The following is a 24,596-nucleotide window of genomic DNA, read 5'->3' as shown; positions in this document are numbered from 1 at the left end:
GAGGACTAATGGCTGCTGCTCGAAGAGCCCAAGGAAACTACCCTCTCCCTAGGGATGGTGCTCATTAGAGCCCTGTGGATCGCAGTCTCAAGGGACCCCTGGCAGGGACAAGGGAGAGCAGTAACTTCAGCTGGGTCCCTGCCAATGGCAGAGCAAACAATGGTTTCAAAACCTCAAGGTCCCCAGATGGCAGCGTTTTATGTTCTGACCTGTTTGTGTTATATAGTGTTTTTTTTTTTTCTCTTTGGAACTCTTGTGTTATTAATGAGATGAGATGATTACTTTTTAATTAAAATGAAAAAGTAAAAGCCGTGTCATCTTTTTTGGGTGTGACTATCTATCTGCAGGACCTGACGCGGCCTTCCTGCCCAAGGTCGGAAAGTGAGGGTTCCTGACGGAGCACCGACTGGTTTCAGTCTGCATGAGGCCTGCCCCCTCCTGTCCTCAGCCTGTGTTCAGGCCTCAAAACCTCTCTTAAAGCCTAACTTTTCTTTCACAGCTCACCTAGTTAGAAGCTTTAATAACAGTTCAGAGCAAAAGCCTGCTGGCAAATTGTAATGCGGTGTTACACATTCTTGTTTGTGGTAGACTTTGAGTGTGTCGGCAGGCTTGTCCTCTTATTCTCGGAAAGGGAAACAGGACCATGAGGAGGCCATTTCTGGCCGATGGCCAGTGGAGTAGGGCACTCCTGTTTTGATTTCATCTCAGTTGCCACCGTCTGTTCTGCCCGTTATGCAGGAAGTTGGCACAACCATAGTTACAGAAGCTGTAAGAACCTTGGAGAGCATTTAATGGCCTCATCAAGAAACTTGGGATGGGTGTGGTGAAGTGACAGGCAACAAGGCCTCCAAGTAGGGTAGGGACCAAAAATGCAGACAGCACTGAACCTGACTAGTCAGTGCTCACTACCTCAGAGGAGATGTTAGTGCATTGCTCCCTCTACTAGCCCCTGCTGGCAGTTCCTTTGTCCCTCTAGGACAGCCCCAGGACTGTCAGTACACTCACGAGACAGCTAGACCTGGGTGACCAGCCCATCCCTCTTCTGTCAGTGAAGGTGTTTCTGGGGTCCTCCTGGAGAGCAACCTTGAGTATCCCTCTTCCCACCTACTGATTCTTACCCTTTCATGTGTCCCAAAAGTACATCTCAGGCTGTGAAGGGTATAATAAAATTATTTTTATTGCATTTTGTGCAGACGGGAATCTAAAAAATACAGTAAAAGCTGTAAAGCATTAAATGGGAGCATTCAACAATAAAGGAAAGAACCAACCCTCTCCTTTTCATATTGGCACAAAAAACACAAGATCAATACTGAGGCAGAATGCGGAATACTGAAACACTGAAAATTAAAGGCAGGCCTAATAATATAATAAATACTCTTGATTTGGTTTGCAACCTCTCCTATTTACAAGGGTTTTCAACTTAATTGCATTGCCCTGCACGGAGATCGTCTAAAACAAAAGCAACACTAGTTATCACTACAAGGCTATTGAAATATTGCACTCGGAATAAAAGTCACTTGGATGGACATGAAACATCTAGCTACAATGATTGTAAAGATAATTTGATGAATGACGTGATAACATTCATAACAAATATTGCACATGTAGCACAGAAAACTTGGGTTTTTGTTGTAGGATGTTCGTTTTCATCAACGGAAACTGCTCTTGCCAACCAGACAGTCTGGGCCCAGATAGTGCAACTTTGGTTCCCTAACTGATAGTGATACAGCCTCCTCCCTCTCCTGCCCAGCCACCACTTGAGCCCAAAGGCTTGGTTGGGCCCCTGGAAGGCTAGACCCAGCCATGATTCTCAGAGGTCTTTTGTAAGAAGGTGGTAGCAGGGAGGGCTGGTGTCTAATATCTCCAACTTCCTGATTACCTCCTGGAAGAATCTCTCCAGCCCCCTGATCAAATCTCAGAAGGGCCTTGGCTTAACTGGCAGATGTCAAGACCTACCTCCAGCCACACCTGACCCAGTCTAGATGGCATCAGCTCCAACTCTGGCTTGGGCTCAAAAAGGAAAAGAGATGGTGAGGTCACAAGTACCCAATAGCCCCAGCTCAGGGACGTGGGCAGGATGTCTAACTAGGTGTAAAAGTCAGGGCCCTGGGGCTGGAGGTACTGTACCCAGTCCCAGAGGGCGCTGGAACGAGCATGCAGTGCCTGTCCCCCTTAGTAATGTGCCCTGGGGGAAGGGAACCTGGCCGATGTGCCTTCTCTAAGAATAGAGGGCACCTCTGACCCGGTTGGTGGAGCAGAAGCGCCAAGGACTGGAGTTGGAGAAGCCAAAGGCCTTGGGTCCCAGTTGGAGGAGGGCAGAGAGGCGCTAAGAACAAAGCACATGGCGATTCCAGCCCTCCCCCAGGCCCAGGTGCCTGGGAGACGCAGCTAGAGGCCGCTGCTAAGCAGCGATGCCCGCCTCGGGACGCGGAGAAGGTGGCTGAGTCCCCGAGGCTGGAGCTGCCAGCTGCTAAATGGGGACGGGCGGGAGCATCAGGGGCCGCGTGGGGCCTCCCCCGTGGGCAAAGCTCCCATACCAAAACCTCCCCTATCCTCCTTCACCTGTCCCAGGGAAGAAATTCCGGGGAGGGGACGCCCTCCAGCTCCCTGATTTCAGTCTTTGGCAAGGAGCCACAGGATAGGGGGAGCAGGCGACAAGCCTACTGAGGAGAGACGCCTGCTCCCCCAGCGAAGGCACCGGGGCGGGGCTACCCGGGTGGGGCGAGGCCTCTCTCCCTTGTCCCCTGAGGAGCGCCCACCCCCCAACCTGGCCCCAGCTTGCACAAGAGCCGAGGAGACGAGGCTGCGCGCCTCTCTGCAGCCTCAGTGGAAGCTCACATCCGCTGGGAGGCGAATCCAGGAAAAGCTGGACACTCGTCTCACCTCATCTCCTAAAAGAACTAGAGGGAAGGGTCGGAAGCCAAGGGCGCGCGGAAATAGCAAGGAGGCGAGAGCGGGGCGGGGGTGTCGAGGGACCAGGACCACGACTCCCGCCTGGGCCTAAAGCACTTTTGCTCTCAAACTCTCGGACGTCCAGGAAATCCCAGTCTCCCGAGGCCTCCGCCGCCCCCGGGCGCCCCCAGCGGGGGCGCGCCACAGCAGCGAGAGAAGTCCGTTGCGCTTCTAGTCACAGAAATATGGGGACGTTAAAAATACACGCGATGTTTCCTGTACACTATGTATAGGCTCGGCCGGCCCGCGCCCGGAGGCTCCGTGAGAAGGGGCGGCGGAGAAGGCCAAGCGCAGCCGCCCCACTCGGCTCCCGCGCGGCCGCCAGGAGCCGGGAGCGGTGCGGGCGCAGCGCACAGCAGGACCCACCCCGGCAGGGCGGGGCGTGGGAAGAGGAGAAGGGGCCGCGTGGACTACCTAGGGGTCCTCATAGCCCCAGCTCCTCTCCACGCCTCCTCTCGCCCTTTATTGAAGCTTCTCCAGCGGGGCGAGGCCCGGCTTAGAAAAAGGGCAGCGCAGCCGGTGCGACAGAACGGCGCGCGCCAGCTGGGGACTCGGGCTCTCGTCTCCGCGTGGGGGGGGGCGGTCCTCTCCGAGTCAACCCCGATGGACGTGGTCTCCGGGCTTCAGGCGACGGGGAAAGGGGCCAGGGTGCGGGCACAGGGTCTGTATGTAAACGGTGACAGCGGCGGGGGGCGCGGCGAGGGCTCCGGGGCCGCGGGCCGGGCTCGCTAGGGCCCGGGTGGCAGGTCCTGGCTCTCAGGAGTAGATGGTGATGACCTCGCGGCCGCCGCCGCGGACCAGCATCACCCGGTCCAGGTGCTCGGTGAGGACCTCGAGGAACTCCATGTCTGAGTGCCGGTCAAGGAGAAAGACCTGTCCCATTCCCTCCCGATGGATTTGGGTCGCGTTGGGCTCCCAAGGAATTCTAGACCCGCGTCCCTGTCCGAGGTGCTGATCCTGAAGCCAGACCTGATCAGCTCTTCCATCCCAAGGCTAGGGACCAAAATGCACTGACCTACACCTCCCACTTCCCCTCAATTTTAAGTCCAGGATACAATTTTCATCACCGTTGCGGTTGCGGGGAGGCCCAGGCATGTTCAGCAAAACAAGTTTGGCATCTCGGGATTTCTTCACGATGACCTCGTTCAGCCGCACGGCTGTGTGCATGCGCCGCACGTTGGACTGGTTCCTGCGGGAGGAAGAAGGGGAGGAGGGCGCGTGAAGCCTGGGAGAGGGGAGAGTTGGGACCAGGTGCACTGGGCTGCTGGGACCCGATCCTTGCAAGCCAGGGACCACCAACCCCAGACCTCTCCAAGCTGAGCTAGTCAGAGACCCCAGAAGTCAGGGGCATAAATTGAAGGTTCGTGGTAGAGTGAGGTAAGTAAGCGACACTGACCAACCAAGGAGAGAGAATAAAAAATTCTGTAGCACTTACAAGTTCTCCCACTCCCTTCAGGAAACACAAGAGAAGCAGAGAGGAAGAAAAAGAAAGGGGTCAGAAAAAGCAGGAGTGGCTGGGTACGTGAGCCAACATCATCCACCCTGACTACACACTGGCCCTGCTCTCCCAGCCTCCGCAGGCTTCACCTTTCCACTGTCTGCACCTGGGAGTTCTGACCCTTAGCAATCAGGCCAGATCCCCAAGTCCTCAGATGGGGAAACCAAGACAAGGTCTGGGCTAGGTCTTCCAACTGCCAACCCAGGACACCTTCTGCCCATTTGCTCAGCCATGGGAGCAAAGACTCTGTAGGCTCACCCCAGACCCCAGCCCTTAGCCCCCAGCCCGTACGGCTTCATGCTGAAGAAGTCCTTGATGCCCTCGGAGGAGACAGGACTGGGCCCCTTATTCTTCTCTGCCACCGACTTGTCCTTGGTCCAGGTGAGATGCACCTTCTCAGGATCTGCCTCCCCCTCCCCCTCAGGCTCCTCCCCAGGGGATGGTGAGCTGCTGGGGCAGCTGGGAGCACTCTGGTCATGGATCAGCTGCACCTGAGGGATGAACAAAGGAGTGGCACATGACCCCTTTGGAGGCCAAAATTCTGCTCCCACTGGCTGGGGCCAAACCACCCCAGCTTCACACCTCTTCTTCTGGTTTCTCCTCACTGTCACCGGCCGTCTCTTCTGGGACATTGAGGCGGAGCCGAGTGTTGGCTGGATTCTTTCTCCGGATTGAGCCACGAGACTCATCTGTGATACTCTGGATCTAGGGAGAAACAAAGGTTGGTGCCAGCTCTGCTGGGAGTCATCACCCATGCGTTGCAAAGAGCTATCACCAGAGCTGATGTTCAGCCAGGATGCACACTTTCCGGAACTGTACCAACGTTAACACACTGCAGTGCTTCCATACCAAATAGCTATTGCCTCACTGACCTGGCCACTGCAATTCCTCTCCAAAACCCCTCACCTCCCTGCCATCTGGCAACCAAAGGATTAGCATGTGGCCCTGCAGGGCTCCACCTTAGCACTATGGTCCAGTGTCAGTTCTGATTGGTCAGTGCATACGCCATTTCTTATGATTTTTGCTATCACCCCTGGATAACATCCTTTGAGGGACCTCTTTCTCAGATCAAAGAGGAAGCCATCAGTCATCCTCCTGAGGATCTATCAAACACTATCTGAGAAATATATTATCCACACCTGGAAGACTCATCAACCATGGTCTGTCACCTTCACCTATAAGATCTGCCATCCATTCCCCAGGCAACCTGTCACTCATCTCTGAGAAATTTCTATCCCCAGCCCTGAGGTACCATCATTCATTTCCCCAAGGAGCCCACTCCCTGGGGAGGGACTTTTATCCAAACTCCAGGGCACTAGTGGTCCCATATTACCCCTACATAGGAGATCTTACACCCATACCCCATGGGAGGCTCATCATCATTACCCCTGAGAACTCATTCATCACATTCTTGGAGGTTTACCCCTAACTCCCACCATCAGCTACATCCCTAAATATCCATCTGTTACCCACTCTCTGAGGAGCTGTCACATGATCCCTTGTCTCCTACACAGGCAGCTCATCCATCGTCCATACGTATTTAGGATCCCTATTCTCCCTTGGGCCCCAGAAGTCATACACAGAGGGGAATATACGTCACCCATGCCACAGCCCCTCTGCATCCGGCTGGGGGGCGTGCTAGGTGCAGTTCCAATATGTAACCCCACTGCCAGTGAGCCCAGTGCCAGGAGGAATAAGGGTGATGAGTAATGCTCTAGGTGAAGATGACAGTGCCAATGGCCAGGAGTGCCAACCCTGAGCAGACCCAGAGCTGGCAGCAGCTTGAGGTTCTGAGAGCCCAGCGAGGGCAACCTCACCTCCCGCTCCCGCTCGTTCTTGGTTAAATGCATCTGTTTGAGGATCTGGGAACGCTGCTCCATCACCAATGTCTTCTCGTAGGTGTAAGCTGAGATGTCACTCTCATGCTGTAGGCAGACAGGGAAGAGGGAGGGGTGAGGGGGCATGGGAGCAAAGCATGAGAGCTGAGCTCAGGTGCAAGGCTGAGGGAAGGGAAGCAGGCCCCCTTCCTTCTGCCAGCCTAGCGCTTCCCTAGCCAATGACCTAGTTTAATCGACAATTGTCGGAGGCAAGGATAATGCTCCTTGAAGGCAATGGATCTCATTCCCTCCTCAGCCCAGCACAGGACCTAGCGTATGAACAGGTGAATGAATAAATGAATGAATTAATTAATTAATTACCTGCATGAATAGAAAAGAGAAGAAATTAAAAAGGAGCAAAGAGATGAATGAATACATACATGAATGAATAGATGGATGAGTGAATGACTACATTAATAAACATATGGGTAGATTAGTGAATACACAGAGGGATGGGTGGATGGATAAATAAACTGAGGGTAATAGATGGATGAGAAGTTATATAGTGTAATCCTAGAGCAAGCCTGCCTGGCTTTGAACCCTGGCTCTGCCACTTAGTGTGTATCGTTGGGCAAATTATTTAACCTTTCTGTACCTCAACTCCCTAAAATGGAAATTCTAATGATTGTATCTATTTCATTAGTTGCTACGAGAACCAACATATATAAAGTACACAGAACAGTGCCTGACATATCATGAGCAGTATTAGACATGGCTATTCTTAAAAAAGAAGAGAGGGAGGGAGGGAGGAAGGGATGGATGGACGGACAGATGTACAGACACTTGGGTAAAAGTGTGAGAGGCTAAGAAGTGGATGTGAGGGAAGGGATCCATAAGCTGATGTGAGGGAAGGGATCATAAGCTGATGGTTGTTGGGGTTGCCTTAATTGGTGCTAGGACAGAGACGAAAGGGGGCCAAGTGGGTGGGACTCCGAAACTTCAGGGGTGACTCCTGGGCGCTCACCATCTCCACCACCTCGACCTCTGCAGTGATACGTAAATGGTACAGAAATGTGGTCAGGTCCTTCTTCATCTGGATACTGTTGTCGTCCATCTGGGCCACAGTGAAGATACGCATCTTGCATTTCCGCCAGACCTAGAGGGGAGAAGGAGACCCAGAAAGGTCCAGCCCTGATGCAGTGAGGAGATCCAGAGCCAGAACCTAGAGAGGACCTTGTCCCTCTCCCTTCCCACCCACCTTGCCACACATACATGCAGACTCAAATCCTCGACCTCAGTGGCCACTCCCTACAAAAACTCCCCTGCAGGTGAGGGTCCCCCATTAACGTGTCACTTGTCACTTGCTTGGGCTGAGCATTGCTCTCCTTTACAAGGCAAGGACACCTGCAAGGGAGACAGTGTCAGTTCCTAACATCAAAACAGAGGAGGTGATCGTATCCCTTTGCCAGGAGCTTACAAGGAGGCCGGCCCTGGCCAGAGCCTGTGAGCCTCGCCCACAGACATGTGCACATGCACACACACACACACACGTACACACACGCACACACACGCACACACATACACTCGCCTTGTGATGCCGCAGCAGGAAGGGCAGCAGCATGAGCATGCCTCCGTCGTGCACGATCCACCAGACGTCGATGCTGCCCTCGGAGAAGCGCTCGGGGTTCCCGGGAAACATAGAAACGTTCTTGGTGACCAGCAGGGCCAGGTGACCAGCAGTGGTTTCCCGGACCAGCTCTAGGGGAGGCCAAGGAGAAGGTCAGACAGGAAAACAGTGACCCTGGTCTCCTTCTGCACCCAGCAGCAGCCACAGGGACTCCTGGCCTCCAGAACCCCACTCCACCTCACCCTACCCCACCTTGGCCTTGGGCCGAGTAGTCAGAAAACCAGCATCTACCTGGGCCTCGTCACTTATTAGCTATTTGGATTTAGAAAAGCCCCTTAACCTCTCTGCACCTCAGTTTCCCCACCTGTCAAGCGACAATAGCATCACCTGCCCTTTCTGATCATTAAAAACTCTACCATGCATGGCCTCATTTAATCCTCCCAACCACCTTGTAACTATTATCTACCTACAAAGGAGAAAAAATAGCCTGGAGTTAACAGTGCAGCTTCTGGATATACCAGCAAATTCTTTAATGTCTCTGTGCCTCAGCTTTACACCCATAAAATGGAGGTAACAACATCTAGCCCTCACAGCACTGCTGAATTAGAGACTTAGAAAAAGCTTCAACTCCTCTGGCACACAGAACGCAGTCTATAAATGTTAGTTATTATATTACCATTACCAACTACTACTACCAAGGACTCTGATGCTCAGAGAGGGTGAGTCACTTGTGAACTATCACACAGCTAGGAAGGACCAGAGGTGAGATTTAAACCGGGGCCTCTGGGACTTCAGAGCTGTAGCTCTTCCTACAGCCATGCACTGTCTTCTTCCAGGGCTGTGAGCTCAGTAGGAGCCAAGACTGTCTCCTTCACACCTGGGTCCCCAGCACCCAGCACAGTGCTTGGCACATGGCTGCTTTGGTCACCCGCATATGCTGAATCCACCCTTGTCATGCCTGGGAAACAGCCCCAGGCTCAAAGGAGAACCGAGAGCCCTCCACTTGATCCACCACCGCCCCCAGCGCTCCAGCGCCCCCAGCCCGCCCAGCTTTACCGATGAAGTTCCTCCAGGTCTGATGATCTTCCTTCTGTCGCCAGTTGCGGGGCCAGCCGACTAGCACAGTATTGTGCTGCAGCCCCCCAAGGCCCCCGGACTGGATCAGATGGGACACGCCATCACGCAGGTTGGAAGAAATCACTACCTGGCAGAAGCCTTTCACCTTCTCTGCCTCCATCAGGCGCCGGATAGACTGGGGATGGGGGGAGGGGCGTCAGGAAAGAACCAGCCTCAGGCCTCCCCGACCCCGACCCGCTTGCAGCCTCCCTTCCTCCCATCTTTTCCCTCCATCGTTCTGATCTTCCTCAAGCTCAGCTGTGATCATGTCAGCCTCTGGTGCCAGAGTTGTGCATGGCCGCCCATCATCTATGGCTCCCTATTCCTTGTTGATCAATCAAAGCTCTTCATGACTGAACCCCACACTTCCCACCATCCTGTAAGCTCTCCACCACCACCTAGACCCCCTCCCCACTGCCCGACCTAAATCAAATGTCACCTTCTTCAGATGCCACCTCCCACCCAGAGTGAAACTGGGCTTCTCTGCATGGCCACTTTGTTTAACAATTTTTTTAAGTTAGCATTTAATCTGCATTATGACAAAAGTGGTTTTATTACTCTCATGTTACAGATGAAGAAATTGAGGCTCAGAGAAATTAAAACTTGCTTAAGGCCACATTGCTAATGGCTGCTATCGTAGGGGTTCAACTCCAAGGGTCTGACCCAGCCCCCACAGTCTTAATTACTACCCCGATGTTAAACTGAGAGGCTTCAATTCCTACCTCTGCCACCTCCTGGCTGTGAGACCTTGGGCAAATCGCCTAACCTCTCTGAGCCTCAGTTTTCTCATCTGTTAAGTGGGAATCACAACAGCTACTTCATTTAGGAATAGAGAGCATCACATGACATAATGTGGGGTAAGGGCTTAGTATACTGCCTGACAAATCGTAAACGGTAGCATAGCACCTATCAGCATCAAATGAATTGAGCGCCTTCTGTGAATGTTCCATCTTCCCCACCAGCCCTGAGTGACCACATTGAGGGCTATGATTTGGTCTCATACATCTCCATCTCCCCCGTGACTAGCTCAGTGCCTGGTGCACAGCACATCCTCAGCCACTGCACCTTGAATTAAACTAACCAGTGGAAGCCTCCAGCTCTGGGCTCTGACAGATTGGTGTGAACGGCCCAGTGAGGCAGAAACAGCAACTGTCATAAGCCATTAGGGGTGCCCCTACCCAGATCACCTCATCTCACTCAGGCCCCCTTTCCTCTCTCCACAACTGGTCACAGCCCGAGGGGAGAGAGGCCCGAATCGTAAACAGAACCCACTTCCTTTGCTACCCACCAGGTTCTGACACCCGTTAGTGCCTCTTAATGGAGACGCTGGCCGGCCCAGCCCACATGGCTCCGTACACCGCTCTGTGAGCATGGGCCAGTGGAGGGGGACAAAAGCAGGTGACATGGAGCCAGGGACCCATGTTCGAATCCTGACTATGCTTCCAGCCAGCTTTGTGACTTCCAGCAAGTTGCTTTCCTTCCGTGCTCCATAGTTTCTTCCTGCGCCAGACGTGGCTACTCACCTTGCTGACTCCACAGATGTGAAATCACTTTGAAAGGTTTAACTTTGGCAGGGAGAAGTCTGGAGTAGGAGTCAAGCAGTCCCAATCTGAGTCTCTGTTTTCTGTCTAGACCGGGGACCTGGCTTCTCTAAGCCTTAGTTTCCTTATCCATAAAATGGGCCCCTCTGATGGTCTTTGGTTCTGTGAGTGGATTCTAAGGAACTCACTCCCTAAGCCCTTAGACCCCTCTTCTAAGTAAAAGGACAGTAAAGTCTGAGCCCCCATTGATCCCACGGGTGGGAAGGAAGGAAAGTATAAAGGGGCAAAGACTGTCATCCACCAGGGCCTCCACTCACCTCCTCTGCCCGCTGGGCCTGGGGGTGGTTGTCCAGAAATGTGCCCTCAAGGACAGAGCCCACAATGGTCAGGCCCTTGCCTGCCTTGAGCTGGGATGTCAACGAGAGAAGCTGTGGGTGTACCACATTCTGGTCTTGATCCACACGCACCAGCACCAGCAGCTGTGGCCTGAAGAGGGTCCAAAGTCACATGATCCTTCTACTACCCACCCAACCACCACCCACCATACACCTATACACCAGTGAGTTCATTAATCATCCATCTTCTATACCCACATCTACCTACATTCCCATCGCCCATCCATCCACCTAAATAGCCGCCCATCCATTTCCTTGAATATCAACCCATGCAACCTCTCCCACACATCCATCCGTCCACTCATCCATTTCTCCATCTACCTCACTCATCCATCCATCCACTCAACCACCCACCCATCTATTTTATCCTTCAGTCGTCCACTTATATCTATATTCATTTACCTATACATGCATTATTCACTCAATTACCCATACATCAACCTACCACCATTGATTTATACATTTATCTATTCACCCAACCACCCTCCCATATATATATGTACATGCATAGCCATCCACTTGTCTATTTATCCACTGATTTTCTTATTCATTTATCCATCTTATTCATCCAACCACCCATCAATTTAATAGCATTTTTAATAAGCACCTACTCTGGGCTAGACCCTGCACTAAGCATTTGAGAATTCACAGACAAATAATTCGAAGCTCTGGTCTTTGGAAGCCCAGTTTAGTAGACATCAGCAAAGACAAGACAATGATGTCCTAGGTATAATTCAGAGTTCCAGGCTTTGCTCTTGGCAAAGTGAACCTGAGGGAGGTAAATGAGGGGTTGGGCTTGCACAGCAGTTGGTTAGGAAGCACCCTGGGCTAAGATGCAGGAGTTGATGATGCTGGTTCCAGTTCTGCCTTTTATGACTTCTGAACCCTCTCTGGTCCCTGACTTTCACATGAATAAAAATGGGGGGCGGGCGATTGTTATAAATCTAGAGATTTCTCGGAGACCCTATAACTCTCAAAGTGGTTGATCCCACCTCTCCCAGAGCAAATGCTACATGATATTGTGTTTCTCTGTCTCTGTATGCGCCTTCTTCACAGAACTGTGAACTCACTTTATCCCCAGACCAGAAGAGGGCTTGGCACATTTCATGCATTCATACATTTTTTAAAATAAATAACAGAATAAATGAATGGATGACTAGATGGCCAGAAAACTGGAGTGGCAGTTTTGGAGAACAAATGTCTGGCACTCAGCCCAGCCTCGGTGCTGTAGGTGGGAAGGTTTTGGATGGAGCTGAGCTGAGAGGCTGAGGACATACCACTGGGGCAGGAGCACCACTCAGCAGAACAAAGCAGGTGAGGTAGGTCAGGGTCTGCTCCCTTCCTCACTGAGCCTTCACACATGTGCTCCCATGCTTACCTCCAGTTCTTGGTGTGCGGAGGCCCTTCCTCCAGGCGTAAGAGGGCATAGCGAGCAGCACTGAGAGACAGGCCTCGGATCCCATCGCCCCACTCCTTCTCCGCCCTGGGGGCCAGGAAGGGGATCACATGAGGGCAGAAAGCCAGGGAGTGTCAGGTGGAATGGTCCACACTGAAGTGGCCACCTCAGGGCAGAGCCTTCTATCTCAGGCTCAGACAAGACATGCATGTTGCTCCTGACACCTTCATTTCTCAAAGCTTCAGCCCCTTCTCTCTGCTCCTGTCCCCTATCTATCTCCCAGTCCTACCCCATGTCACCCCCTCCTCCACTCTAGATCCACTGCCCGCTTCACCCCATCCCACCCCCCCACCACCCATCCCCCTTCCCACTCCTCCCCTCCTCCTCCACTTACCCACGGTACTCAATATACTTGTAGATGAGCCCAGCAATGAGCATGGCTACCAGGGCGTAATACCAGGAGCAGATGAACATGAGGGCCAGGCAGAGGCTCATGCCCAGGAAGGAGAGTGTCCTACACAATGGGAAGGAGACCCAGCCTCTGAGCCCTGGCAGGGCTGTCACCGGTTCCAAGGCTCAGACAGCAAGAGTTAGATGAAGCAGGGCCTGGGCAAGAGCTGAAGGGCATAGCCATGTCTAGGGGAACTCACGCCATCACCCCCATGAGCACCGCAGAGATAAGGCACCTTTCAGACAGACGAGCAGCCACAGACAGGGCACCAGCCCACGCTCCATCCACCTCCCGAGTCAGCACCCTGCCCTGCCCCAGAGCCTTAGACCCTGCCAGACCGCCCTTCCAGGTGGGTCCTGGGGCAGGGGTCTCTGGGGAGAGTTTGAAGCAGGATCTCCCAGGAAGAGTGTGCCCCCAGGAAGAGGTGACTGGCAAAGCAGGAGCACTCAGTGCGAGTCAGGCACCTGGGTTCTAGTACAGATATGCCAGTCTTGCCGGGAGGCTTTGAGCCAGTTCCTTCCCCTGTTTAAGCCTCTGTTTCCTTTTGGCAGAATAAGCATGATCGTTCCCGTTCTGTCTGCCCCATGGGCCTATTGTGAGGATGAAGAAGCTTAAAGTAAAATGACCAGAAGAACCCCAGCCTCCACATAAGGAGCATCTTCCGGGCACCAAGCACTGTGATGCTCACAAGGGCCCTATGAGGTAAGGGCAGTTATCATTCCATTTCACAGCTGAAGACACTGATCTTTCCTCACCCATATGGTAAGATGGTGAACATTATGGACAGGGGAGGGATTACAGCTTAAACCATTTATGACTGTGTTATGTTATTACTAGTGATTATAAGAGAACCTTCTCCAGAACTTTCTTATGCTAGCTGGGTTACAAAAGCTGGAGTTTGGGACTCTTAGACCTGGAGGGGATGGGCTGGGTGAGGTGGGGATTGGGATGGGATGAGAGGATGGTTCTGTGGGGCAGGGAGGGGGAACAGGCACCCACCAGTGGTAATATCGAAAGCGTGGCCTCCAATTGGGCGTCCTCAGCAGCGTCTGTACTGCACAGGCCAGGTTCACGAACATGTAGCACATCAAGAAGAACCTGGAACGCAGAAAGGCCCCCAGGAGAGACAGAGATGCAAGGAGAGGCAGAAAGAGAAACACAGAGGAAGAAAGGGAGAAAAGGGGAAAGGAATGTTGGGGGTGGCCGAATCACGTTCTGGTGATTAGGAAGGGGTTCAAAGGCCAAATCCCCTTACAACACACCCTGACACATATGGGGATAAATCTCTGTATAACAAAGGATGGGTTTCCATGACAGTGGGGGACCTCCTGGAGTTGTGTCTGGGTGGCTGTCCAGGGTCACAGCGAGCACGCACATAGAGAGAATAGGGGCGACCTCGTCGAGGGATGCAATGAGGATGCCGATCTCACAGATGCAGGCAGTCAGGAGTAAGGCCCATGTTGGCTCTCCATTGGCTTTGCCGTGGCCGAAGACCTGAGGACAGGGCAACCGTCATGGGGGCCTGAGACCTTATGGACTTCTTGTGTCTCCTCCAGTCTTGGGGACCAGTGCTTTAGAGGCAAAGGTCCCCAAACCAAGGAGGAGGTAGGGAGAGGATGCTGTATTTCTCATATTTTAGCGGTACCCAAGGGAATACCAGGATTTTGCTGTATCTCACCCACCCTGACATTGGTACCCCAGTGCAATAAAGTTCAAATGATCCCTTAAGGGGAAATGAAGAGGACAGATGGGAGAGGAACTACAGGAGGCCAGCAAGTGGCCGTGACTGTGTGCACCATAAATCTTTTTTTTAAGCATCATGGAGAGCATTGCCCCTTTCTTGCCCTTTGGCTGCTTCCTTGAGTCCCTGCCCGATCGCTAGACCAAAGGAGGGCCATTTATTTTTCCCCTAAGAGCAGACGACTCTGCCTAAAGAGATGGCACTGGCCGTGGGCCAAATCCCAAATAAAGCACACACATTCTTTGTAACAGCAGCACAGAGCAGAAGGGCCCCAGAAGGCAGTTCAAGGCTTGCCATGTCCCTGGCTCACCACGTAGCCTCTCTGGGCGGGGGCCTGGATGGCTGGTGTAAGGAGTGTTCTGTTCTCCCCACACTCTGCCCTCCACTGACCTGCAGGAAGGGCACAATGCCATCCCGGGAGATGGCCTGCAGCAGGCGTGGGGCCCCTGTCAGGCTCTGCAGCCCAGCCCCACAGGTGGAGAAGAAGGATCCGATGACGATAACCCAGGGGGATGGCCAGGCCAGTGTGCCCACCACCAGGTTGCCATTCACAGCTTCGCCAAACCTGGAATGAAGCAGCAAAGGGACAGGAGATGGTAGGTGAGTAGTGGCACCTGGATCTCCAGGGCAGGTCTCCCATACCATCTTCAGGTTCAGCTGTCTGCCCTCCACAGCGCTAGGCCCTTGTAGGGACAAAGGGAGAGACAAAGGCCCTGATGTTCTGGGCACTTTCTGTCTGTGTGACCTTGGGCAAGTCATTTAACCTCTTCTTGCCTCAGTTTCCTCAATATAAAATGAGAATCATTATAAACCCATTTCATACAAAAGGATGAGATGATGAATTATACTGGATGACCTGTTGAACCCCTTGCAATCTTGTGGGAGGTCTCTGATTAAGCAAAATGAGATAAGTAGAGTTTAAGTTGCCCTAAAAACTAATAGGTGTAATATATATAAATCATCTATTTGGCCAGGTCGCTCCTCTGCTTAAAACCCTTCAGAGTTTCCCCCATTTTTTATAAAATAAAGCTCCAATTTCCTGGTACTGAAAATGAGGCCTCCAAGACTGGCTCCAGCCTAACTCTCCAGCCTCATGTCCTCCATTCCCCACCTTATAGAAGCCAGGATGGGACCATAGAAACTGGCTTCTGGGATAGAATCTCCTACCTCACCCTCCTGGTTGTGTATGTACACACTCTTCAGAAGTGTATGCTCCAGAAGATCTAACTGCTTATAGCTACAGGCACTTGTGCATGCAAACACACACACACACACACACACACACACACACACACTCTTAGTTGTTTCTCTCCTCCATCTTTGTTTCTGCTGTTCCCACTGCCTGGAATACTCGTTCCCTTTCTAGACATCTAAGTAATCTCTACTCAACATTTAAAGTAGGAAGGATAAATGAGAAAATGTGGATGAGGCACCTCTAGTCACCTCCTCCTCCCCGACCCTCTGAGGACTGGATTGCAGCCTCCTATGTGTTTCCATAGGGCATGTGCTTTATTTTATCGCCACCCCTACTGCTCTGCATTTCAAGTCTGTTGACGACTACGGTTACCATGCACAAAGAGATCCTTCAGGACAAAAGCCATAGGTTGTTTAATTTTGTTCTCCCCAGGACCCTGGACAGTGACCAACACATGGTTATATCCGGGAAATAGTAAATGAATTAATAGATTTTAAAGAAAAAGAAAAGGAAAGTGTCAGTATCCTAAAGGAAAAAGAGACATCATTCAAGCTTCTTGAGCTGAAGCGACATGAGAAAGATGAAATATAAGAAGGTGAGTTGACAAGCAGTTCTCTGCGGCCTCCCTCCCACAAGCCCTCTCGCACAGGTTCAGCACCCTCTGTCGGGTCTGTTTCCCAGAACTCAGCCCCTTATGCCCACCCCACAGAACAGGATCAGCCCTGATTCCCTTACTTACTTGTCCCTCAGGACGACCCCCTCAATGCAAGCCCCAAACAGAACAACAGAGCTGATATCTGCAGCAGAGAATGAAGGAGAATTTCTAGGGTTGTATTCCTCTCCATCGCCACCCCTCCTGAGCCAGCAGGTGAGGAAGCAGCTGCCTGCCCTCTAGCCCTCCCTACCCACTGTGGTCCCAGCCCAGCCGTGCAGGATACAGACAGCAGAGGTGGTGGCGATGGCCAAGATGGTGCCAGTGGGAATTGACTTCTGGGCATCCCGCAGGTCTCCAGAGCGGTTAGAACCAGCCATGATCCCTGTGAACAGAGCAGCTGGGACAGGAGCCACAGGAGACCAGACAGACTGAGGAGAGAGGACCCCGGCTTTGGAGTCAGGAAGCCTGGGATCTGGTCTTGGTACATGGATTTTTGTGAGAACTTGGACATGTTACTTGGCTTCTCCTGGCCTTAATTCCCTCATCCGCCCAATGAGAACTGAGTTGTCGGCTCCTGCCTATGTGATGGGGTTGTTAGACAAGAAATTCCCCACATAATCCTTGACTGTCTCCCACCCATCCACACCGAGAGTCCTCCCCTTCTGAGCTCCCCTTCACCTGTGACTGAGGGAAAGTAGATGCCAACCAGCAGAGTGAAGTAGGAGGTCATATCACTGAAGACATAAGGATGGTCCATGTCGATAGGGGTGCCATCAGCCAGGCCCACTGAGGGCATCCCCTGCCTTTCCACAATCACCCCCTTGGTCAGGTAGGAGCTCCAGAGGTTCTCTGTGGGGGAGACAAGATGCTCAGGAAAGACCAGAAGTCAGGATAGCAGAGCTCTGGGGCCAGGAGTTGGGTGACCAAAAAGAAGGGTGAAGGTCAACAACCTCTCCCGGGGCCTTGGCTCTGTTTCATTTCCATGGACATTTCTTAAGATCCTGCTTTTGGCCACACCACATGCAGGGGTTTTGCACATGAATCAGATTTGGTCTTTGTCCTCAAATCACCTAGTTTACTGGGGCAGACACACCTATCTCAGACAGATTCAATGTCCCAAACTGATCTCATCACCCACCCACCCCAGACCAACTCCTTTCCTGGATCCCTTATCTCAGTAAAGGGCACTACCATCAATTCAGACACCTTGACATTGCCCTCAACTGCTTCCTTTCTCCATCTGCATTTCAAAACCATCTCCAATTCCTGTCCATTACTCCTAAATATTTCTCAAATGTGCCCCTTCTCTCCTTCCCAGTGTTTCTCTACTTAAGCACTATTGACATTCGGGGACATATAATTCTTTGCTCTGGAGGGCTGTCCTGCAGCATTATAGGATGTGTAGCAACATCCTGGGGTCTACACACTAAATGCCAATAATAACCCTCCAGTGTGACAACCAAAACTGTCTCGAAACGTTGCCGCATGTCTCCTGTGAGGCAAAACAGCCTTGGTGGAGAACACTGTTCCATTCCTACTGACATTCTCCATTCTCACTCCCTCACTGTAGGTCAGAAAACCATCATCCCTCACCTGGACTCAATGTCAGCCTCCTCCTGGACTCACTGCCTCTGCTCTCTCCCCCATTTTAGCCCATCCACATTAGCAACCAGAGTAAACCTTCAGAAATGACAAGCTGACCATGTTCCTCACTCAAAACCCTTTGGTGTCTCCTGACTGCCCTCAGGACCCAGTCCAAACACTTCAAAATGGCTTTCAAGGACCACCACAGTCTGGCTCATGCCAGCTTCTCCAGTATCATCTCTTGCCCCTCCTTCTTTGAACGTTATGCCCCAGTCATTCCAAATTACTTGTGATTCGAAGGACACAATATGCTCCTCTGTGTCTGCATGCTTTTAGGCAAGCTGTTCTTCTGCCTGGAATTCTTTCATTTCCTTAATATAACTGAAAACCTCTTATTTGTCCTTCAAAAGCCTTCTAAGATGAGTCCAGGAAGCCTCATTTCACCACCTTATACACATGACCACTCCCTCTCTTGGAAGGTCTCTGTTCATTGAACACACATCTACACATATCAGAATTTATTCGCTAATGCATTTATGTCTGCCATTAGACTCCTTGAGGTCAAGGACTGTGACTTATTTATGTTGTGTTCCTGATGCTTAGCACATTTCTAGGCACTTAGTAGGTGCTGGTTAAGCTAATGACTTTATTTCCTATTAGGTGATAAGATACTCAAAGGCTCCCTTTCATCACTACCCCTCCATGATCCCAAAGAGAGAACATGGCCCTGAGTAGGTGATCAATTAAAATTGATTGACTTTAACTGAATCCTAAGTAGAGTCCCTTAATCCTAACTGTTTAACCCACAATCCCTGAGCATTCCCTAGACACCAGCCCTCTCCCCTCCCCCAGACCTTTGATGAGGCCACTGGCCGCGCCAGGAATGCCCTGGATCTCTGTGACATTGTTTCGGGCGAAGTACTCATCACAGGTGGCATTGAGAAAGCGAGAGGAACAGAAAAGGCCCCAGAGCCGTGTGGTCACCGTCTCATTTCCTTCCCAAGCCAGCTTGGCACAGACATCAAAGCCATGGCGAGACAGTGTGCGGTTCCCCAGGAGGCAGATCCTAGGGAGAGAAACAAGGGAGGAAGATGGGGAGCGACATAACCTTGCTCCAGCTTCACAATAGAGCCGCCGGGGGAGCTCTAAAAAAACTCAGATGCCAGGGCCCCATATCCAGAGATTCTGATTTAATTAGGATGGAGCCCAGACTGGCGTCTTTCAAAGCTCCCCCAAGCGATTCTAATACGCTGCCACAGCCCAGTACCACCGCATTAGAGAAATGATGTTTCAGCACCGTGGACAGCAGTCTATGGGTGTGACTCCTGGGCAGTGGGACATAGGGGAATTTGTCCTAGAAAGAGAGGCAGGACCACATTCTCTTCTGTGTCCTTTCTTATGCTAGAGAAGGTGTTTAACACTAAGTAGTTGTCCCACTCCAGGAGGTTGTCTCCCCACCCCGGAATGTTTTCCTAACACAGAGTGTTCATTCCTTTAGAAATTGTTCCAGTTGGCTCTTCTTCAGTCCACCCCACCAGCAAGCAGTTGACCCTCACAAAGGAAATGTGCCCACTGCCAGAAATGTCATCCTACCCTACAGAGATTGTCCCCAAACCAGGATTTTCCCTCCCAGGGGAGGTTGCTCTGAATCCAAAACCATTCTGACTCTGGAGATGGGGAGAGAGACGTTGGCAAAGACTGGTGTGCAGACCTGAAACTGAGCCACAGAGGAGGAGGACAATGCCTTAGACTCAGAGCAGCAGTACTTACGGGAAGTTGGGCGGATCGAAGGCAGATTTGATAACCCCAGCATAGATGGCCAGGATGGAGAGGATGACACAACCCAGGAAGACAAGGGCAAACTTGTTGACGTACTTGACACCCACGAACACCACTGTGGCCATGCAGGTGAGCACACAGGTGCCATACACACGCATATTGTTCAACATGGCTGCTGCCTCCCCGCTAGCATCTTCTGCCTTAAAAATGGCCATAGCTGGGAAGAGGTAAGCCTGTGGAAAAGGGGCAAGGAGGTCAGGCAAGTAACCTAGTAAGCACTAACTGAGAATCACCTCAAGGAAATAACCAGAAGTTATTTAGAGAAAAGATACTGGTCACAGGAAATTTACAGTAGTGCAAGACTAGAAGTGACATCCTATGACAGGGGAATGGTGAAGGTCATGCTCTCTCCTGCAAGGACTATTATACAGTCATTAAAAAATACATTACAAAGATGTAGGAAGCAATTTTTAATTTCTATTATTTTGATTACTGAGTATAATTTTAATAATTATTTAGTGTTTTTGTTATTTCTAATAAAAAGGCAGAAATAAATTAGATAATCTTTAGAGAAATGGGCAAATAAATCATGATATTTCCATATAGACTATGGAGCCTTTGAAAAAGACGAATTTACATGAACTGACTCAAAAAGCTATCCATGTTATATTAGGTAAAAACAATCAAGATTTTTTTTTAAATGTGTCTTATGATCTCATTTTTATAAATATATGTGTGTGCTATATGTTAACATATACACATGTATGCATAATGATGTCTGTGTGTGTAGATACGTCAAAATGTTAACAGTAGTTTTCCCTGAATGGTGAAAATGTAGATAATTTTTATTCTTTTTGCACATTTGTATTTTCTCTTCTAAATATTAATATGTTTATATTCTTACAAAAGGTATTTTCATTTGTAAATTATATTTACAAAGAGAGCGTTGTTATGTGGGGTGATCTATAGTTATAATTTACAAAGACAGAATACAATATCATATAGAAAAACAAAAACTAGAAAGAAATACACCAAAATGTTACTGATTTTCTTCTGGCGATTGTTATTTCCTTTTTTACACTCTTCAATATTTTTCCAATTTATGCAATGGGCAGAATTGCTTTTATAATAATTTTAAAATTATTTATCTTTGTAAAAGTCATAAAGGTCTAATTCGATTCTCTCATAATATGGCTCCTCAGATCTTTTTTTCCCTTTCCTCGGGTCTTTTATTCCCCGACCATTCTTCCTGTCCCTGTACTTCTCCATTCTGTTCCCAAACCAGAAGCTGCAACACCTTTCAGCCCTAGTTCTCCAACGCAGGATGATAGAGTGGACAAGCACTGGCTTTGGGGTCAGAAAGACACAAATTCACACTCCCTACACATCCTCACGTCCCTTCCTTGCTTTCCGCATCTGGAAAATGGGGACATCTTTTAACTCATGGGAGAGTCAGGAATAAAATAAAATAATACATTGCAGGCCATGGGCCTGGATAGAGCAGAGGTTTGGGAAATGTCAGCCCCACTTTCTATATACCATAGAACCCTTTTCAGCTCCCACCTCCTCCTGGAGGGGCAGGAAGATCGGAGACCAAAGTCAGTAGCCATTTCCTTCAAACACTGCCCAGCAACCTGACTCCTCATCAGTCACTACTCCTGACAGATCTCTTTACTCAGCTCCCTCATATCCTTCTTCTCTTTTGCAATCCACTAGCCATCAGCCCTTGACAATTAACATTTATAAAGTACTTCGCAGAGTCCTTGGCACATGGTCAGCAATCACAGAATGGTAGCTGTCATGTGACATTGCTATTATTATTTCTACCATGATTTTACTCTTAATCAAGCCGCCTCTGCCATTTGGTAGCTGAGTGACCTTGAGCAAGTCACTTCACCTCTCCGAGCTTCTCATTTGTAAAATGGGCATAATAATACTTAAACCTCATGAGGATTCAAGATAATGACTGTAAAGCACTTGGAACTCCGCTGAGAGCACAGTGGGTGCCTGATAAACGGCAGCTGTTCATGTTACATAATTATTGCATCTTGTCTCCCCAACTAGACTGTGAACTCTTTAAAGGCACAACTACATCTGATTTCCCTTTGGCCTTACTGAGTGGCCTATCGGAGGTGTCCAGGGAGCACTAATTAACTGTCTGACAGCCTGGGACCCCACACCTCCTCCTTGGCCCCTCTCACCAGCAGGATTTCGATGGTGCCCAGGATGTACATGGCCCCAGCAAAGGTAGTGCCCAGATAGAAGCAGAGGCCCACGGCGCCCCCAAACTCTGGGCCCAGAGACCTGGAAATCATGTAGTAGGAGCCGCCAGCTGCAGAAAGAACCTAGTATCAGCAAGAGGTTCAAGGGGCACTGGGCTGCCGTTAAGGTTAAGGGGGTTCAGGGACAGAAGCAGGAAGTGGGGCGCTCTGGGCCTCACAAGCCTTACAGGCTGCAGCTCTAGGACTGGTGGAAGACCCAGCTAGCCACTCGAAGTGGATTTTGCAGCACTAAGTACCATGTTGCTAATCACCCCTCTGCGGAGGTCATGACTCAGAAAATAGGATGATGGAGAGAAGGGTCTCAGACAAAGGGAGTTCTTGTATTGCTCTGCCCAACGCCATCAACTGCCTCCTTCGCCTCCCCTTCATACGGCTGCCCCATCTACCCCACAAACATCATAGCCTATCCCCCAGGTCTGAAAGAGTGCCTCTCTTGGGTCCTGATGGCCCCCAAAGCCCGGGGCACTGTCCCTCCTTCCAACTATTCAGGCTCCACTCCCAACCATTTTGGCCCCACCCCCTCCAAGAAGTCCCAGTCACATACCAGGTACGACACCATTGGTTGCAATTGCACTCATGGAGATGGCCGTGAGCATCGTCTGTGAGGAAAGAGATCATCAGAGTGGCAGCTGGGGTGGGGGCCAAACCTTATGCCCCATAAACATCCACCAAACCCGCAAGTCCTTTTCCACTGAGCCTCTCCCTGGTCCTGTTCCAACTTCTACTCCTGCCAAGTCCTTCTTGTCAAGAAAAGCTCTTATTCACCGTTTACATGGACAAAGCACAAGGTATAGCATCAGAGAGCTCTGGAAACCCAGCCTGGCCTCTCACCAGCTGTCTGGGCTGAGATAAGTCACTTTACTCTCTAAGCCTCAGTTTCTTCATCTACAAAATAGGATAATAGCTTCCAAAATGGCTATCGCACACACAGAAGTGGCTCAAGGGTCATGTGTGAAGAAACATAAATGTAACAAGTAGATGTCTAGTGAATATTTGATTTTTCTTAAAGATAAGAAGAATTCTATTACAAAGTTGTTTGTGACACATAAGCCCATTTTTTGTGAGTCTGGACCTACCTAAATATTAACTATTATGGGATTACAGGTGAATTTTATTTCTTTCTGTACATCTACCCTTTTCATCAATGAATCTTATAATTACTTGTGTTACACACACACACACACACACACACACACACACACACACACATGCATCCAGTTAAAACCTGGTTAACAGCCATCAGGGACCAGCCTGTGTGATGCAGGAAGGACCAGTCAGACCTAATTTACTCTCAAAGATCATACACAGTAGTTCCTATAAAAAGCTCAGGTCTCATGCTTCCCTCCTCCCTCCTCCCACCCCCAGGTCCCTGCTCAGCCCAGCTGTCAGGGGGTAAGAGAGGGGAGGGTGTCACTCACACAGGAGCAGCAGATGAAGACCATGCAGAAGGACTCCATGATGCCTGCAATGCCCACTACCCAAGTGAGTCGCAGGAAGAGAATGACACCAAAGATATTCTGCAGGCACGGTAGGTACACGCCCATGAAGGTGCCCATGCGTGGGGCCTGCCAGGGAGGCCAGCATCAGTTTCCATAGGCCCTAATCACCACCAATTCCCTAGGCCCTCTATCCCGCACTTCCTTGTTCTCTCCATCCCCATTCTCCATCCCTCTTCCCTCTGATTCTTATCTCCCTTCCCTCCTCCCCTCCTGTTCCCATCTCTCAGCCTTCATGTGTCCATCACCTCTCCTTCAAACCAACCCCTCCCTCCTCCCTTCCACCTCTATCCCTCATCTCCCATCCCTTCCCCTCCCTCAGTCCCCAACTCCTACCCCTCTACCTCCAGCCTTCATCCTTTCACCTGAATCCATTTTTCTCCCCCCATCTTTCCTCCCCTCCATTCTGCCTTCCTCTCTCATCCCTTCTTCCCCAAGGCCTTCACCTGCACTGGCTTCTTTTTTCCACCCTCATTGTTTTCTGCCTCTTCATGCTCCCTACTTCCCTGGGGCAGGTTGGTGTAGTTGGCCAGGCCACTGAGCAGGGAGGATACCATGGGGCTGGTGTCCATCTCCTCCTGTGGAGGGAGGGCAGCATTGTTAGGACACTGGGGCCTAGAGGAGGGGATAGGGAGCTGGATGGTAGGAGGCCGGGAGATATGTGGACAAGGAAGGCAAACCATTGAGGTTGGAATGAGATGGGGAAGGAGGAGGAATAGGCAAGGAGAACAGGGAAAGAGGATAGTAGAAGGATGAGAGAGGGCAGCAGGGGTGAAGGAGAAGGAGAGATGTGGAGGCTCAAGGAAGAAGGTGGCCCTGACAGAGAGATGGAGAGGAGGGCACTGTTCCCTAGGGAAGGAAGGAGTGCCTGATGAATGGGGAGATGAACTGTGCATGGGTCCAACAGCCCTATCAACCCACCTCAAACAGGGCCATGTTCTTGCCATCGTACTCCTTTCCCTTCTCTGTGTCGGTGCTGTTGATGAAGGGGCTGCTCTCCTTCGGGTTGCCATCACCTGAGAAGGCAGAGGAGTCAGGGGCCTGGTACCAACTGGTTGTCATCCATCCGCT

At 50.8% G+C, this 24,596-nt stretch overlaps 1 protein-coding gene across 1 annotated transcript in view; it reads right to left on the bottom strand.

Moving 5' to 3' along the window:
- Positions 1–888: 888 nt before the first annotated feature.
- SLC12A5 (solute carrier family 12 member 5) overlaps positions 889–24,596 on the bottom strand; it is a 36,956-nt gene continuing 13,248 nt past the window's right edge. The window contains exons 2-25 of the mRNA XM_039864476.1: positions 24,447–24,541; positions 23,972–24,103; positions 23,448–23,594; positions 22,574–22,628; positions 21,949–22,079; positions 19,739–19,980; positions 18,823–19,034; positions 17,063–17,233; positions 16,668–16,766; positions 16,469–16,526; positions 14,925–15,099; positions 14,169–14,287; positions 13,793–13,891; positions 12,737–12,856; positions 12,325–12,429; positions 10,869–11,037; positions 8,951–9,146; positions 7,856–8,025; positions 7,292–7,423; positions 6,268–6,375; positions 5,033–5,155; positions 4,742–4,941; positions 4,008–4,141; positions 889–3,800 (exon numbers count right to left, since the gene is read on the bottom strand). Coding sequence (XP_039720410.1) covers positions 3,709–3,800; positions 4,008–4,141; positions 4,742–4,941; positions 5,033–5,155; positions 6,268–6,375; positions 7,292–7,423; positions 7,856–8,025; positions 8,951–9,146; positions 10,869–11,037; positions 12,325–12,429; positions 12,737–12,856; positions 13,793–13,891; positions 14,169–14,287; positions 14,925–15,099; positions 16,469–16,526; positions 16,668–16,766; positions 17,063–17,233; positions 18,823–19,034; positions 19,739–19,980; positions 21,949–22,079; positions 22,574–22,628; positions 23,448–23,594; positions 23,972–24,103; positions 24,447–24,541 — 3,284 coding nt within the window. The 3' untranslated portion in view covers positions 889–3,708. The remainder of the gene's footprint in view (positions 3,801–4,007; positions 4,142–4,741; positions 4,942–5,032; positions 5,156–6,267; positions 6,376–7,291; positions 7,424–7,855; positions 8,026–8,950; positions 9,147–10,868; positions 11,038–12,324; positions 12,430–12,736; positions 12,857–13,792; positions 13,892–14,168; positions 14,288–14,924; positions 15,100–16,468; positions 16,527–16,667; positions 16,767–17,062; positions 17,234–18,822; positions 19,035–19,738; positions 19,981–21,948; positions 22,080–22,573; positions 22,629–23,447; positions 23,595–23,971; positions 24,104–24,446; positions 24,542–24,596) is intronic.

This window comes from Pteropus medius, unplaced genomic scaffold (genome assembly GCF_902729225.1).
Source record: "Pteropus medius unplaced genomic scaffold, Ma_sr-lr_union100, whole genome shotgun sequence".
Taxonomy (NCBI): domain Eukaryota; kingdom Metazoa; phylum Chordata; class Mammalia; order Chiroptera; family Pteropodidae; genus Pteropus; species Pteropus medius.
The sequence above is the reverse complement of the archived record's forward strand: the minus strand, read 5'-3'. Positions and strand labels throughout refer to the sequence as shown.